General features: G+C 38.0%; 1 protein-coding gene across 6 annotated transcripts in view; it reads right to left on the bottom strand.

Moving 5' to 3' along the window:
- The window catches only part of PLCH1 (phospholipase C eta 1), a 256,547-nt gene that overhangs the window by 50,712 nt on the left and 189,555 nt on the right, over positions 1-16,280 (bottom strand). For all 6 annotated transcript variants that reach the window (XM_025375496.1, XM_025375499.1, XM_025375498.1 and 3 more), the window contains 2 exons: positions 11,742-11,862; positions 7,206-7,377 (listed from right to left, as the gene is read on the bottom strand). In XM_025375496.1, coding sequence (XP_025231281.1) covers positions 7,206-7,377; positions 11,742-11,862 — 293 coding nt within the window. The remainder of the gene's footprint in view (positions 1-7,205; positions 7,378-11,741; positions 11,863-16,280) is intronic.

Raw genomic sequence — 16,280 nt, 5'->3', positions numbered from 1 at the left:
AAAATGAACAGAGCCTGGAAGAAGTTTGGGATTATGTTAAATGAACAAACCTAAGAATAATTGGTGTTCCCTGGGAAGAAGAGAAATCTCACAGTTTGGAAAACCTCTTTGAGGGAATAATTGAGGAAAACTTCCCTGCCTTTGCTAGAGATCTAGACATCCAAATACAAGAAGCTCAAAGAACACCTAGAAAATTCATCACAAAAAGATCATCACCTAGACACACAGTCATCAGGTTATCTAAAATCAAAATGAAGGAAAGAATCTTAACAGCTGTGAGGCAAAGGCATTAGGTAATCTATAAAGAAAAACCTATAAGATTAAAAGTAGATTTCTCAGCCAAAATCCTACAGCTAGAAAGGAATGGGGTCCTATCTTTAGCCTCCTTAAAGAAAATAATTATCAGCCAAGAAATCTTGTATCCAGCAAAACTAAGCTTGATAAATAAAGGAAAGATAAAGTCCTTTTCAGACACACACAAAAATCGAATTTCAGATCATAGACAACAAAAATGCTGAGAGAATTCACCACTACCAAGCCAGCCGTACAAAAAAAAAAAAATAAAAAGCTAAAAGTTCTTAATCTTGAAAGAAAACCTCAGAATACACCAAAATAAAACCTCCATAAAGCATAAGTCCCACAGGGCCTATAAAACAATAACACAATGAAAAAAAAAATATTCAGGCAAAAAAACTAGCAAAATGAATCGAATAGTACCTTATCTCTCAAAACAAATTTTGAATGTAGATGGTCTAAATATTCCACTTAAAAGGCACAGAATGGCAGAATGAATAAGAATTCACCAACAAAACATCTGCTGTCTTCAAAAAACTCACATAAGATATAAGGACTCATAAAGTAAAGGGGTAGAAGAAGATATTTCATGCAAATGGACAAAAAAAGTGAGCAGGAGCAGCTATCCTTTATCAGACAAAACAAACTTTAAAGCAACAGCAGTTAAAAAAGAGAAAGAGGGACATTATACCATGATAAAAGAATTAGTCGCCGGGCACGGTGGCTCAAGCCCGTAATCCCAGCACTTTGGGAGGCTGAGACGGGCGGATCATGAGGTCAGGAGATCGAGACTATCCTGGCTAATACGGTGAAACCCCGTCTCTACTAAAAAAAAATACAAAAAACTAGCCGCGCGAAGTGGCGGGTGCCTGTAGTCCCAGCTACTCGGGAGGCTGAGGCAGGAGAATGGCGTGAACCCGAGAGGAGGAGCTTGCAGTGAGCTGAGATCCGGCCACTGCACTCCAGCCTGGGTGACAGAGCAAGACTCCGTCTCAAAAAAAAAAAAAAAAAAAAAAAAGAATTAGTCCAGCAGGAAAATATCACAATCCTAAATATATATTCACCTAACACTGGAGCTCCCAAATTTATAAAACAATTACTACTAGACCTAAGAAATAACATAGACGGCAACATAATAATAGTGAGAGACTACAATACTCCACTAACAGCACTCGACAAGTCATCAAGACAGAAAGTCAATAAAGAAACAATGGACTTAAACTATACCCTAGAACAAATAGACTTAGCAGGTATTTACAGAATATTCTACCCAACAACGGCAGAATATACATTCTATTCATTAGCACAGGAAACATTCTCCAAGACAGACCATATGACAGGCCACAAAACAAGTCTCAACAAATTTAAGAAAATCAAAATTATAGCAAGTACTCTCTAGGACCATGGTGGAATAAAATTGGAAATTGACTCCAAAAGGAACCCCCCAAAACAAGCAAATTACATAGAAATTAAATAATCTGCTCCTGAATAATTGTTAGATCAACAATGAAATCAAGATGGAAACTTAAAATTTCCTTGAACTGAATAATAGTGACACAACCTTTTAAAATCTCTGGGATATAGCAAAGTGATGCTAAGAGGAAAGTCCATAGCATTAAATGCCTACATCAAAAAGTCTGAAAGAGGACAAACTGACAATCTTAGGTCACACCTCAAGGAACTAGAGAAACAAAAACAATCCAAACCCAAATTCAGCAGAAGAAAAGAAATAACAAAGATCAGAGCAGAACTAAATGAAATTGAAACAACAACAAAAAATACAAAAGATAAATGAAACAAAAACCTGGTTCCTTGAAAAGATAAACAAAACTGATAGATCATTTGCAAGATTAACCGACAAAAGAAGAGAGAAGATCCAAATAAGCTCAACTAGAAACAAAATGAGAGATACTACAACCGACATCACAAAAATACAAAAGATCATTCAAGGATACTATGAACACCTTTACATGAACAAACTAGAAAACGTAGAGGAGATGGATAAGTTCCTGGAAATATACAGTCCTCCTAGGTTAAACCAGGAAGAAACAGAAACTCTGAACAAACCAACAACAAGCAATCCGACTGAAATGGTAATTTTAAAAATTGCCAACAATAACAAAAAAAATGTCTAGGACCAGATGGATTCACAGCTTAATTCTATCAGACATTCAAAGAAGAAATGGTACCAAATCTATTGAAAATATTCCAAAAGATAAGGAGGAAAGAATCCCCCCTAAATCATGCTATGAAGCCAGTATCAACCTAACACCAAAACCAGAAAAGGACATAACAAAAAAAAGAAAACTACAGACCAATATCCCTGATGAACATAGATGCAAAAATCCTCAATAAAATACTAGCTAACTGAATCCAACAGCATATCAAAAAGATAATCCGCCACGATCAAGTGGGTTTCACATGTACAAGTCAATAAATGTGATACACGATATAAACAAAAACAAAAATCCCATGATCTCAATAGATGCAGAAAAACATTTAACAAAATCCAGCATCTCTTTATGATCAAAACCCTCAGCAAAATTGGCATAGAAGGGACATATCTTAAGGTAATAAAAGCCATCTATGACAAACCCACAGCCAACATTATACTGAATAAGGAAAAGCATTCCCCCTGAGAACTAGAACAAGACAAGGATGCCCACTTTCACCACTTCTGTTCAACATAGTACTGGAAATCCTGGCCAAGGCAATCAGACAAGCAAAAGAAATAAAGGGCTTCCAAATCTGTAAAGAGGAAGTCAAATTGTCACTGTTCACTGATGATATGACTGTATACCTAGAAAACCCTGAAGGCTCATCCAAAAAGCTCCTAGATCGATAAATGAATTCAGTAAAGTTTCAGGATACAAAATCAATGTACACAAATCAATAGCACTGCTATACACCAACAACAACCAAGTTCAACCCCTTTTACAATAGCTGCAAAAAATAAAATAAAATACTTAGGAATATACCTAACCAAAGAGGTGAAAGATATCTACAAGGAAAACTACAAAACAATGCTGAAAGCAATCACAGATGACACAAACAAATGGAAACACATTCCATGCTCATGGATGGGTAGAATCAATATTGTAAAAATAACCATACTGCCAAAAGCAATTTATAGATTCTATGTAATCACTATCAAAACACCATCACCATTCTTCACAGAACTAGAAAAAAAAATCCTAAAATTCATATGGAACTAAAAGAGGGCCTGCATACCCAAAGCAAGACTAAGCAAAATAAAACAAATTTGGAGGCATAACATTACCTGACTTCAAACTATACTATAAGACTATAGTCCCCAAAACAGCATGGTACTGGTATAAAAATAGTCAGATAGACCAATGGAACAGAATAGAGAAAGAAAGCCAAATACTTACAGTGAACTGATCTTTGACAAAGCAAACAAAAACATAAAGTGGAGAAAGGACACCATATTCAACAAATAGTGCTGGAATATTGGCAAACCACATGTAGAAGAATGAAACTGGATCCTCATCTCTCACCTTATACAAAAATCAACTCAAGATGGATCTAAGACTTAAATATAAGACCTGAAACCATATACATTCTAAAAGTTAACATTGGAAAAACCCTTCTAGACATTGGCTGAGGCAAAGACTTCATGACCAAGAACCCAAGAGTGAATGCAACAAAAACAAAGATAAATAGATGGGAATTAAATAAACTAAAAAGCTTCTGCATAGCAAAAGAAATAATCAGCAGAGTAAACAGATAACTCACAGAGTGGGAGAGAATCTTCACAAACTATGTATCTGACAAAGGACTAATATCTACAATCTACAAAGAACTCAAACAAATCAGCAAGAAAAAGACAAATAATGCCATCAAAAAGTAGGCTAGGGATATGAATAGACAATTCTCAAAAAAAGATATACAAATGGTCAACAAACATATGAAAAAATGCTCAACATCACTAATAATCAGGGAAATGTAAATCAAAACCACAATGTGATACCACCTTACTCCTGCAAGAATGACCATAATCAAAAAATCAAAAAATACTAGATGTTGGTGTAGATGTGGTGAAAACAGAACACTTTTACACTGCTGGAGGGAATGGAAACTAGTACAACCATTATGGAAAACAGTGTGGAGATTCCTTAAAGAACTAAAAGTAAATATTTTCCTCTTGGTAGATAGCACTCCTGAGTATCTACCAAGAGGCAAAGAAGTCTTTACATGAGAAAGACACTTGTACACACATGTTCTTAGCAGCACAATTCACAATTGCAAAAATATGGAACCAGCCCAAATGCCCATCAATCAACAAGTGGATAAAGAAAATGTGGTATACATATATACACCATGGAATACTACTCAGTCATAAAAAGAATGAAATAATGGCATTTGCAGCAACCTAGATGGAGCTGGAGGCCATTATTCCACGTGAAGTAACTCAGGAATGGAAAACAAAACATATGTTCTCACTTATAAGTGGGAGCTAAGCTATGAGGGCACAAGGGCACAAGAATGATATAATGGACTTTGGGGACTCGGAGGGGAAGAGTGGGAGGGGGTGAGGGATAAAAGACTGCTCATTGGGTACAGTGTACACTGCTCAGGTGACAAGTGCACCAAAATCTCAGAAATCACCACTAAAAAACGTATCCATGTAACTAAACACTACCTGTTCCCACATAACCTATCGAAATAAATAAATATTTTTTAAAAAGTAAGAGACATGTGAGTTTCCTTTCACTTGGACACTTGGAGGCCATTGTAGGGTTATCAACTGGCCTAATTTCAATACTGTTATGTCTCAGGAAACTGGGAGAAATGAGGAGTGGGAGAGAGATGGGGAATCAGGTGGTCCATGGAGCAGTTAGCACACACATAACACTTATCAATTAAGTTTGCCATCTTATATAGGCAGGGATTATGGCTCCCCAAAACAATTACAATAGTGACATTAAAGATCACCGATCACAGATCACCATAACAGATACAATAATAATGAAAATGTTTTAAATAGAGCAAGAATTACCAAAATGTCACACAGAGACACAAAATGAGCCCGTACTTTTGGAAAAACAGTGCCGAAAGACTTGCTTGACATAGAGTTGCCACAAACCTTCAATTTGTCTCACACACACACACACACACACACACACACACAAAAACATGGAGTGTCTGTGAAATGCAATAAAGTAAAATACAATAAAATGAACTTTGCCTGTATTTTATCAGAAAATTTACACATAATGTGTATGCATGCATGATTGGAACATATGTGTGTAAGAGTTGTAATAATAAACAACTTGTCAATCTCCAAGGCGGTAAGTAGTCACAGAAATCCTGCCTTTTCAATCAGAGATTGCTCTCATACTAAAGGAACACAAGAAATCAGTTGTCTTGTTTTCTTGTTTTTGCTTTAAATGGGGTTGTGCTGGTCCGCAGATCCAGGCAACTCCTTAAAGTCTAAACAAAATTGCTACCAGCCAATGGATCTCAGATGCTCTAGAAATACTTGCAGTTCACGTTGCTGCCACCCTTTCTCATGAGTGCCTCAAACTTTCTGCCTCTGATTTGTCCCTAGGCCATAAGCCGTGGGATATTCTGTGTCAAATAACTCAAAGCCCAGTTATGCAGAGGAGACTCAGTTAGTCCACATTAAATATCCAATGTAAGTTCCACTGTCCAAAAGAGAAAGATTTCAATCAAATGAATTTATTCTGCATTTAACGTCCTGACTGCTGACGAAAGAATATTTAGGAAGTAGAAACATTTACAAAGTTATAAAGATGACATTTCATTTGCTAACCCAGAAATCAATTTTTACTATAAAATTTTGCTTTAGCAAGACTTGGGCAAATTGGCCTTCATGTTATCTCTTGCATTATGTGGAGCTTTTATTCCAAATATTTTTATGCATATAAATGCCTAGCAACACCTTTTGATGTATTCAGAATCTATAATTTCATTTAATTGGTAGAAAACAGGTTTTGACCAATTCTAAGAATGAATATGTCCCATCTTTTCCATGTGCTGCTCTCCCTTTAGTTGAGGTCCTGCCATGAAATTACATTGTCTCCTTGACTTTCCTACTCCTCCTACATGGTATTTGTTTTTCCATACACACCTCTTTTAAGTAAAATATAACCCAGTTTGAATCTTAATACCCTATTGCTTTTCTTTACATTTTTAATCACAAAATGATGTGGCCACCCAAGGTGGTTTTAGTACAGACACAGAAAATTCACTGGAAATGAGTAAAACCGCAAAGTCAGTGATCTGAAAACTCAAAGAACTGTCTCTCTGGCTATTCCTTGCATGAATAATATTTATTGTAGTAAGCTTCCTCCCTCAGAAAATCTGTTTATGAAATGTCATTCTGTTCACATACTGCTCTTTCACATATACGTGAGTCCTGTGGGGCGTGATGTCTGTGCCTATGTTCCTCTTTGACGTGAGCTCTTCTCACTTGCATAACCAAGACTGATCAACCATGAAGCTTGGTTTTTGTTTTTTTTTTTTTTTGACAGATAGTTATTGGACCTTGAAATGAGAAAAAAAATCTAAAAGAACTTTCAGATATGGATACAAGAAGCCTTCTCCTTTCCTGAACCTCACGCTCCTACACACACATTTCTCTCTAGTGTCAACTATTACAGACTAAAATATCAAACATTTGGCTTACAGTATTGATGTTTTCACTTCATAAGTACAAATCTCAGAATATGTGCTCAGTCAACAATAAGCTTCTTCTGAAGACATGACTATAAATACATTGGAATAAGGAGCATACACAGATCTAGACAATCCTTCATGTATTGATTCTAATTATTATTCCCCGTTGAAACCAGTTTTTATTCTTTAAGGGAGGGCAGGCTTAGCTGATAATGAATGTCTTTTATTGCATTACTTGAAGTAATTACCTTCACTAGAATTTTGCCTTTCAAACTTTGAGGGCTTGGAAGCTGCTTGCACTCCCCTGTATCAATAGATGACAGGTCCAGTTTGTCTCGGAATATTCCTTTCAGGTACTGAGCAATCTTCCTTTGCTGCTGGAGACTGCAGTGATTCTCGATAGACAATATAACCGGAAACCTGAGAAAAGAGCAACACATTCCAGAGGAGTCGGGTGCAGGCAACTCACAGGGATTTTTGAAAATGATTCAGTATTCATTGTGTTGTTACAATCCTAGTGACAGTATTTGCGATACTGCTGATGATTAAAATGCTTCTAAAATGAGAAAGATTAGAAATGCATTTAAAAAATTCCTCTGAGCAAATATACTTTGCTAAGCATAATGGCTGAACAAAATACCAGTCCACACGGGATGGCTTTTCTAATATTTTGCATCAGGAAAAAATGGTAGATATATTATGTTTCTTTTAAAAGAAGAGAAAATTTTAAAAGAGATGAGAAGTCTAAAGAAAGTAAACTCGGTCGGGCGCGGTGCCTCACGACTGCAATCCCAGCACTTTGGGAAGCCGAGGCGGGTGGATCACGAGGTCAGGAGATTGAGACCATCCTGGCTAATACGGTGAAACCCCGTCTCTACTAAAAATACAAAAAACTAGCCGGGCGTGGTGGCGGGCGCCTGTAGTCCCAGCTACTCGGGAGGCTGAGGCAGGAGAATGGCGTGAACCCAGTAGGCGGAGCTTGCAGTGAGCCGAGATCACGCCACTGTGCTCCAGCCTGGGCAACAGAGTGAGATTCCGTCTCAAAAAAAAAAAAGAAAGTAAACCCATATAATGTAATTTTGCCTTATTTATTCAAAAGTCTAAAAGCATCTGGGAGACCACTGAATATCATTAAATGAAGTTATTGACTCTAAAATATATAATTAACTCCCACCTTGAAAATTATGATTGAGGATAAAATAACATAAGGGAATTCTGTATTTTATAGCATCCTACATCACACATTTCAAAATCGCTCTTATAGAATTATAAGTCTTTGTCAAAAAATAAAAATAAAATCCAGCCAAGCATTCATTCTACACTAGCACTCAGGTTTCTGCACAGAAAACATGAGATCCATGTAAGTAATTACCTAAAGGAGTTGGTGGCTAAGGCAGAAAAGAGATCAGGGCTGATGACATGATTTCACTGCTCTCAACCTTATTTTTTCCTCAGAATAAGAAATTATTTCAAATTCAGGTTTATTGACCTTTTTCTAGTTTTCTGTTATGTATCTTCAGACATAATAGGCAACATATTTAAATCACTTAATATATCAACATGTACCAATATTTAAATCACTTAATACATCAATGTGCAGAAAAACTTTTTCCAGGCTTTCATGACAAGCACAAGTTCCACAATAAGGGCTGTGACCTCCAGACCTACATTGTCTCCTCATTAGTAAAACCTGATGCTGTGGGTCATCTTACAGATGAGCCTTTGTGGCTGAGGTAGGTTTCCTTACTCGACTACAATCTATTTGCTATTTGTTTCTTCACATAGCTTTTACCCTAGAGTGCTAGAAGAGAGAAAAGCAACAGGGACAACAAACTGACAACCCTGAGTTGTCCTGCAGTCACATCAGTGAGTTTTAACAAGGAATTTTCACATTGTCAATTCATTTACAAAAAACCTATTAGTGGCAGGGAGTGGTGGCTCACGTCTGTAATCCCAGCACTTTGGGAGGCCAAAGCAGGCAGATCACTTGAGGCCAGGAGTTCGAGACCAGCCTGGGCAATATAGTGAAACCCTGTCTCTACTAAAAATACAAAAATTAGCCAGGCGTGGTGGCACGTGCCAGTAACCCCAGATACTCAGGAGGCTGAAGCAGGAGAATCGCTCGAACCCCGGAGGCGGAGGTTGCAGCGAGCTGAGATCACACCACTGCACTCCAGCATGGGCAACAGAGCAAGGCTGTCTCAAAAAAAAAAAAAAAAAAGCCTAATTAGCGTTTGATGATGTGTAAAGCTGTGCTTCTCAACAGGGAATGTGGCAATTATTCCCCCAACACAGGAGACACTTGTCAATATCTGGAGACATTTTTGGTGGTCACACATCAGGGGTGCTACTGGCACATAGTGAGTAGAAGCTGAGGATGCTGCTTTCCACCCAACATTGCACAGGACAGCTCTCTACCAAAAAAAAAAAAAAAATTATCAGTACACAATGTCAATAGTGCCAAGGTTGAGAAACCCTGATAGAAAGATGCAACCAAAGTTAAAAAAGGAGAGGAAAAGGCTGAACTTTTAAAATGTACTAAACAAGCTTATTAATTGTTTTAATTTGAAGTGCTTTTCTTCTAAGGGTTCCCAAACTTGAAGTAAATTGTCAAATCACCAGAGGATCTTCCAAGATACATAGGTGGCAGGCCTCCTCAACACTCTACCTCATACATTGGGAAATGAAGAAAAAATTACTTCACCCACTTGGCTAGGACCTGTAGAAATCAGGGTTGTGAAGACCCATTAAAATGCAGTACTCAAGATTCTTCCACATGGGAGGCATCATAAAGTAAATTTGCTATGCAGCAAGTGTGTCTCATTAGAAAAGCATTTTTAACCTCATGTTTAATTAATGAGAAGACCAAATATTGGAAATTTTAAAGGCTACTAACTTCTAAGAAATTTTTACACAATTGTAATTTTAATTTGTTTCCTTTAATTCAAAAATCCTTTATTGAACAGCTGGTATACTGAAGGTACCTGCTAGGCAACAAAAATGAATCCAAAATAATAAGACATTGCTCATATTTTCAGTGAGTTCACAGTCTTACAGATGTAAAAGAAGGCAAGGAACCAACCAATTGCAAGAGGGTGCTATGTGATATGACAGAAATATGTGCAGGGTGCTAAATACAGAGAAAATACAGAGAAAAAGAAGATTTAAATCAGCTGGTGGTATTAGTAAGTTGTCAGAGGGACAACACTTAAATGGCCTTGTAGAATAAGCAAGAATTAATCAGATAGACTAGTGGGGAAGGGTGTTGCAGGCAGACAGAACAGCATACATAAGAGTGGGGAGTTGGGAAAGAGCCGGGCTCAATGGGGAAGCTGAAAGACAGTCATTGAAGGCAGAATCCTAAATCTCTGTGGTATAATGGTGGAAGATGATAGTGGAAGACAAGGGAGATGCCAGACCTTAAGGGACATGAAGACATGCCTGTGCATTGAGAGAGCTTCTGATGGGCTTTAAGACAAGAATTGAATCACCATGCTCATATTTCAGAAAGAAAACTATACCACTAGTGTGGAAGATGAACCAAAGGGGAAATAAAAATGAACAGGAGGCAATGGAGTCAAAAGATAACTTGGTAAGTAGAATTGCCAAGAATTGGTTGAGTCTAGAATGACTCCCAGTTTCTGGCTGGAGCCAGTGCTGCCCCTAACTATCAACAAGAGGAAATGGAGCAAGAAGCAAGAGGAGGTTTGGCAGACTGAGATGCTGAGTTCCCCTTGGGGAGTAAGCTCCTTAATGGCAGGAGTCTTATCTTCTGCTCACTGTTGTGGCTCCCCACACCTATGAGATACTCAGATGAATATTCACTGAGGATTTTTATTTTTCTTTTTCTGAGTTGGAGTCTCACTCTGTCACCTAGGTTGGAGTGCAGTGGTGCAATCTCAGCTCACTGCAACCTCTGCCTTCCGGGTTCAAGCAAATCTCATGCCTCAGCCTCCCGAGTAGCTGGGATTACAGAAGTGTACCACCACATCCACCTAATATTTGTATTTTTTTAGTTGAGACAGGGCTTTGCCATGTTGGCCAGGCTGATCTCAAAACTCCTGGCCTCACATGATCCACCCTCCTCAGCCTCCCAAAGTGCTACAGGAGCCACCGCACCTGGCCTCACTGAGTATTTTTCGACATGGGTCTAGAACTTAGGGGAAAAGTTCTGGACATAGAATTTAATAAATTTCCAGAAAGTAGATCTAGGGCAACACCTTAGAAAACAGTTAACCATTAAAGGAGTAAGGAAATAGATTAATAGAAGACCACAGGACAAAAAAAAAAAAGAGATTGAGAAGCAATGAGAGCAATGGAGGGGAGAATGATATAATGGAAGTCAAAAAAGACAAGGAAATATTCAACTTTGTCAAATGACAGGAGAAGGTCAAGTAACATAAGGACTCCAGACACCTCAGTGTATAGATAAGACATCCATCATGACCAAAACCCACTAATTATGTACATAGTAACCTATGTTTCCAGATTTTATGGACACTTGACATCCTGGATTTACAAATTTACAGGTCACTGTTTCCAAGAACGTCTTTAAGGAGACATATTGAGAAAGAATGGGATAAGGAATCTATGCAGCATGAGAAAGTACAAACGTGAAGGCCGCATTATTTGTTCACGATGTTTTGCTGAGAAGGAAGGAGAAAACTAGGCTGGTAGAGGGCAGTGTAGAGTCCAAGGAACAGGACATGGTTTTGTAGCTACATTACATCAGGCAGCTCCATGCGGGAAGCTACCGCTTAGCTCGCGGGTGCTGCTGTACTTACTCATTCTTCACAAAGGCGTGCTTGTTGATGGTCTCCACAACATCTCTGAAGAGAATTTTTGAAGTGAGAGTGTAACCATGATGTACTACTGGCTCTCCATCCGGGCCATCCCAACAGTCAACTGCCAAAAACAGAACTTTATATCAACAACCCAAAGTCTCTGGTGTTTATTAATATTTCTGGAAATACCAGACACATATTATTTTAAGTCCATTATATGAAATTATACCCATTTCAATCCTGAAAAAGACATGACACAGATACAGAAATTGGTGTTCTGGCATATTTATCAGAACAAAGAATTAAAGACTTGCTTTTCCTCAAGACACAATGATTTGGTTTTGAGTGTGGTTAAAAAGATATCATATTCTTAAACAGCTCAGAATTCACCAAACACTCATTAGAAGTTAACTAAATCCAGTCAAGTGTGCCCAAGAATAGGGAGATTTCTTCAAAGGTCATTTATCCAATTTCACTTCTTCTTCTTCTTCAGGTTATGAAGGTCTTTTAGAAAGTCACAGTGTCCTTCTCAAATTAATAATATAATTTTCATTATTGTTCACTTAAGCTCACAATGTTTTCATTAGATTGATTTCCATTTCACTAATACTACAGCAGTTATAAAACAACATCGACTTCCTAAGTTGAAATCCTCGAGCCCTGCCAAGATTTACGTGAATTTGGGCAAATGACTTAATCATTTGAAGACTTGCTTTCCCCGTCTAGAAAAGGAGAGTAACAGCACTTACATCATAAATTTGAGTGACAGTTAAGTACATGTAAAGTAGCTTGTAACACTGCATGGCACATAGTAACTATGATTGTCATTGATACTATTAATATTGCTCTTTACCCACACAATCTCATTAGCTCTCAGCTGGAGAAAGATAGCAGGTTTTTCACCATCCCCCTCTGACTAAGAATTTGCTTTCTCTTGTTTTTATATTCTGCCCCCAGGCTAATTCCTCAAAACAGTACTTTCACCACATTGCTCCTTTGCTCAAAAGCCTACTTGGTGCATAGCACAGCATTCAACACAGAGAAGTAGTCTGTAAATATATGCTAAACGGATTAATAAATATCTTACATCATACAGCAGCTCTTGCCTGCTTACCTCCAATGCCCCTGTCTCTTGTGCTAGAGATTGGCCAGTCATTCACTAGCCCTGTTTCTTCTTTTACCGAGGGAACACAGCTGGACTCTATTTCCTAGCCTTCCTTTGCAGGAGGATGTGGCCAGTGAAATGTGAGCAGAAAGTATGTGCACCACTTTCAGGTATGCTTGACAGAAACCTGCTGCCTTACATAATTCATCCTCTTTCCTCTTCTACTGTGACTTCAGAAGCGGTGAAGATGACACAGCCACGAGATGGAAAAAGACAAAACTGCTTGAGAGATTGGCCCACTAGGAACACCTATTTTGAACTTCACATAATCAAGAAATAAACTTCAGTTGTTTGAAGGCACAGAAAATGTGAAGTTTAATTGTCAAAAGGACAATGTTGCCTTAATTATCATGCTAGCTCCTGTCTGATAATTCAATCTTACCCTCTCCTACACCCAATCTCACAGGCTTGTTCTTCTGGTTAGGCAAATTTTCTTACATACAGTCCCACCTCCATGCATCTTTGCTTCTTTCTTTTAAAGTCAACTGACATATCCCCTTCTCATTTTGCTTATCTAAATCCTAATCAAGGCAAAACTAGGATCCTCCACAGAACCTCACTAGCCCACGGGATCTCTCTCTTCCTTACGGCAAGAGGTCATCCTCTCAAACACCACCAAGAGCCTAGCAGTTAATATAAATAAGTGCAGCAGCTCAATGGGAAATGTGTGCCTGAATGAGGTAACTGCTACTTACTGTCAATCATTACTAAGTGGGAATAAGAACCTTGGTTGCCAGATCTTCTGAGGAAACTAAAATGTCTAGATTTTATTGCTGTGTGTTTTCCCAATTTTTAAATACTGGCAATTAATCCATTTTTAAAACTACAATATGAGTCAAACATAAACATTTCTGCAAGCTGAATTTGCATAATGGAATGCTGATTGAAAGTCTGCCTTTAGAGTTCGAGACCAGCCTGGCCAACATGGTGATACCCCTTCTCTACTAAAAATACAAAAAATTAGCTGGATGTAGTGGCAGGTGCCTGTAATCCCAGCTACTCAGGAGGCTGAGGCAGGGGAATCGCTTGAACCCAGGAGGTGGAGGTTGCCGTGAGTTGAGCTCCTGCCATTGCACTCTAGCCTGGGCAACAAGAGCGAAATTTCGTCTCAAAAAAAAAAAAAAAAAGAAAGAAAGAAAAGAAAAGAAACTCTGCATTTAATTAGGATCACACAGTTCCGAACTACATATGTTCTCTGTTTCAGTAGCACCTTCCCCTATATGTGTGCTTTGTATATTACCCTAGGAGATGATATCTCTGTTTTTCTTCTAAAACATTCAAAATGTTCACCATAATCATAATGTGATTGTAATGGTTAATTTTTCATGTCAATGAGGCTTGGCTATGATGCTGAGTTATTTGGTCAAACACCAGTCTATATGTTCTGTGAAGACATTTAAAAAATAGGATTAACATTTAAATCAGTAGGCTTTGGGTAAAGCAGATTATGCTCCACAATGTGAGCGGGCCTCACTCAGTCAGTTGAGGGCCTTAAGAGCAAAGACTGAGGTTTCCCTTCAAGGATAAATTCTCAACACTGCAACACAGAAACTGCCTGAGTTCCATCCTCCTGCCCTTTGGAATCCATACTCAAAACTACAACATCAAGTCTAACCCAAGTTTCCAGCCTGCTGGCCGGCTCTGCAGATTTCAGATTTGCCAACACCCACATGCATGAGAGTCAATTCCTTAAAAATCAATCAATGAATCTCAATCTCTTGCTTTCTCTACATATCTTACTAGTTCTGTTTCTCTGCAGAACCCCGACTAATACAGCTATCTATATTAATCCACTAAACATTGGCTGTTCAAATATCCCTATGGGAAAAAAATAGAAAAAATTAAAGAAGAAAAAACATTTACGGTTTATACCACTGGAATGCTAAAAACAATGTTTACGGATAAGATGCTGTTAAGAAAACCAAAGGTTCTGCGACACTATCAGACAATGTCCACTGTTCCTTGGGGCCTGCAAATGAGGTCAAATATGTCAACAACATCTTCTCACAAGAGAAGCGTCATCTGTATTTTTCCATGTACTTGACAGTCTTTAATTTGTCTCTGGAAATAATCATGGAAAAAAAATTAACAGATGTTTCAAATAATACATAATTTAAACAATTTTTACCCTGTTTTGTGGTCCCTTCTTGGATAAGAAAGGGCATAACAGGATTCTTCATAAGAGAACTAATAGCTTTTCCAAAAGAATGCAAAGGCGACAAAACAATACCTTGCCTGACTTGCTTACCATGTCCACATTAAAAATAGCTTCTAAAACTATATCAGTCATGAAAGAAGGCAGTCTTTGGCTAGTATTTACAACATAAGCAGAATATTCATAATTGAGGACAGGAGGTTTTCCTAATGTTCACTTTTTATATCTAATTCCATCACTTGTCTGTGAGATGAAGATAACAACATTCCCAAATGGTACTGGCATCTTTGTATGTGGCCTTCATGGCCAGGTTTAAATGGCAGTGAAGTTTCCTATAAGTGCTAATGTTGTAAATGGGAATGTTGGCAAGGTAGAAATCCTCTATCCAATTCCCCTGCTCATAAAAGAGCCAGGGCCCATTTTTCAATCAGGTTACACACTATAGAACCCCAAAAGCAAAGCAACTCCGACAACGATTTGGCCATTCTGAAGGCCAAATAGCTAACACGACAGCTTTTCATAATGGAGCTTAAAGACGTTCCACCCTGATAGCACTCCCAGAGATAACTGGAGAAGTCATAAACCGATTACAACAGCAATTCAACACAGTCCCATAATGAGAATGAAAATCCCCTGGACAGAACATCCATATTTATTAATCAACTCAGGCTGAAAATCAAGCAAATAAAAGGGCATGTAAAAATGTTATCAATTTGATTTGCTGACAAGCCCACCTCACCAAAAAGACTTATTGCTCTTCCTCAAGACACTGTGTACCTATCCTGACTGAGGACATTATTGCAGCTGAACTAATGGAGATGGAAAACATAACATTACCAAAATAGAAGGTTGAAAGTAGAGAGGGCCTCCAGGTCACAATAGTGTGAAAACACTGTATAGAATCATTCTTCTCCATCTCTCAAGTGCTACACTTGGCAAAAGCTGCTTCAGAAAACAGCTGTGGGACCTGAAATTTCCAATCCATGACTGGCTATATTCTATAAATTGGGTTCTTTAAATTCTAACTGCAGCTGTTTAAGAATAAAAAATACCTTCATCTGGCCACACGGTAGATAAAATGCCACTAGGTATACAAGAGTACCCCTTTATCCTCAGGAGATAAATTCTAAGGCTCCCAGTAGATGCCTGAAACTGCAGAGTACTGAACCCTCTATATATATATATATATATATATATATATATATATATATATATATAT

Source organism: Theropithecus gelada, chromosome 2, assembly GCF_003255815.1.
Source record: "Theropithecus gelada isolate Dixy chromosome 2, Tgel_1.0, whole genome shotgun sequence".
Taxonomy (NCBI): domain Eukaryota; kingdom Metazoa; phylum Chordata; class Mammalia; order Primates; family Cercopithecidae; genus Theropithecus; species Theropithecus gelada.
Note: the sequence above shows the minus strand (reverse complement) of the source record. Positions and strands in the feature narration are given on the sequence as shown.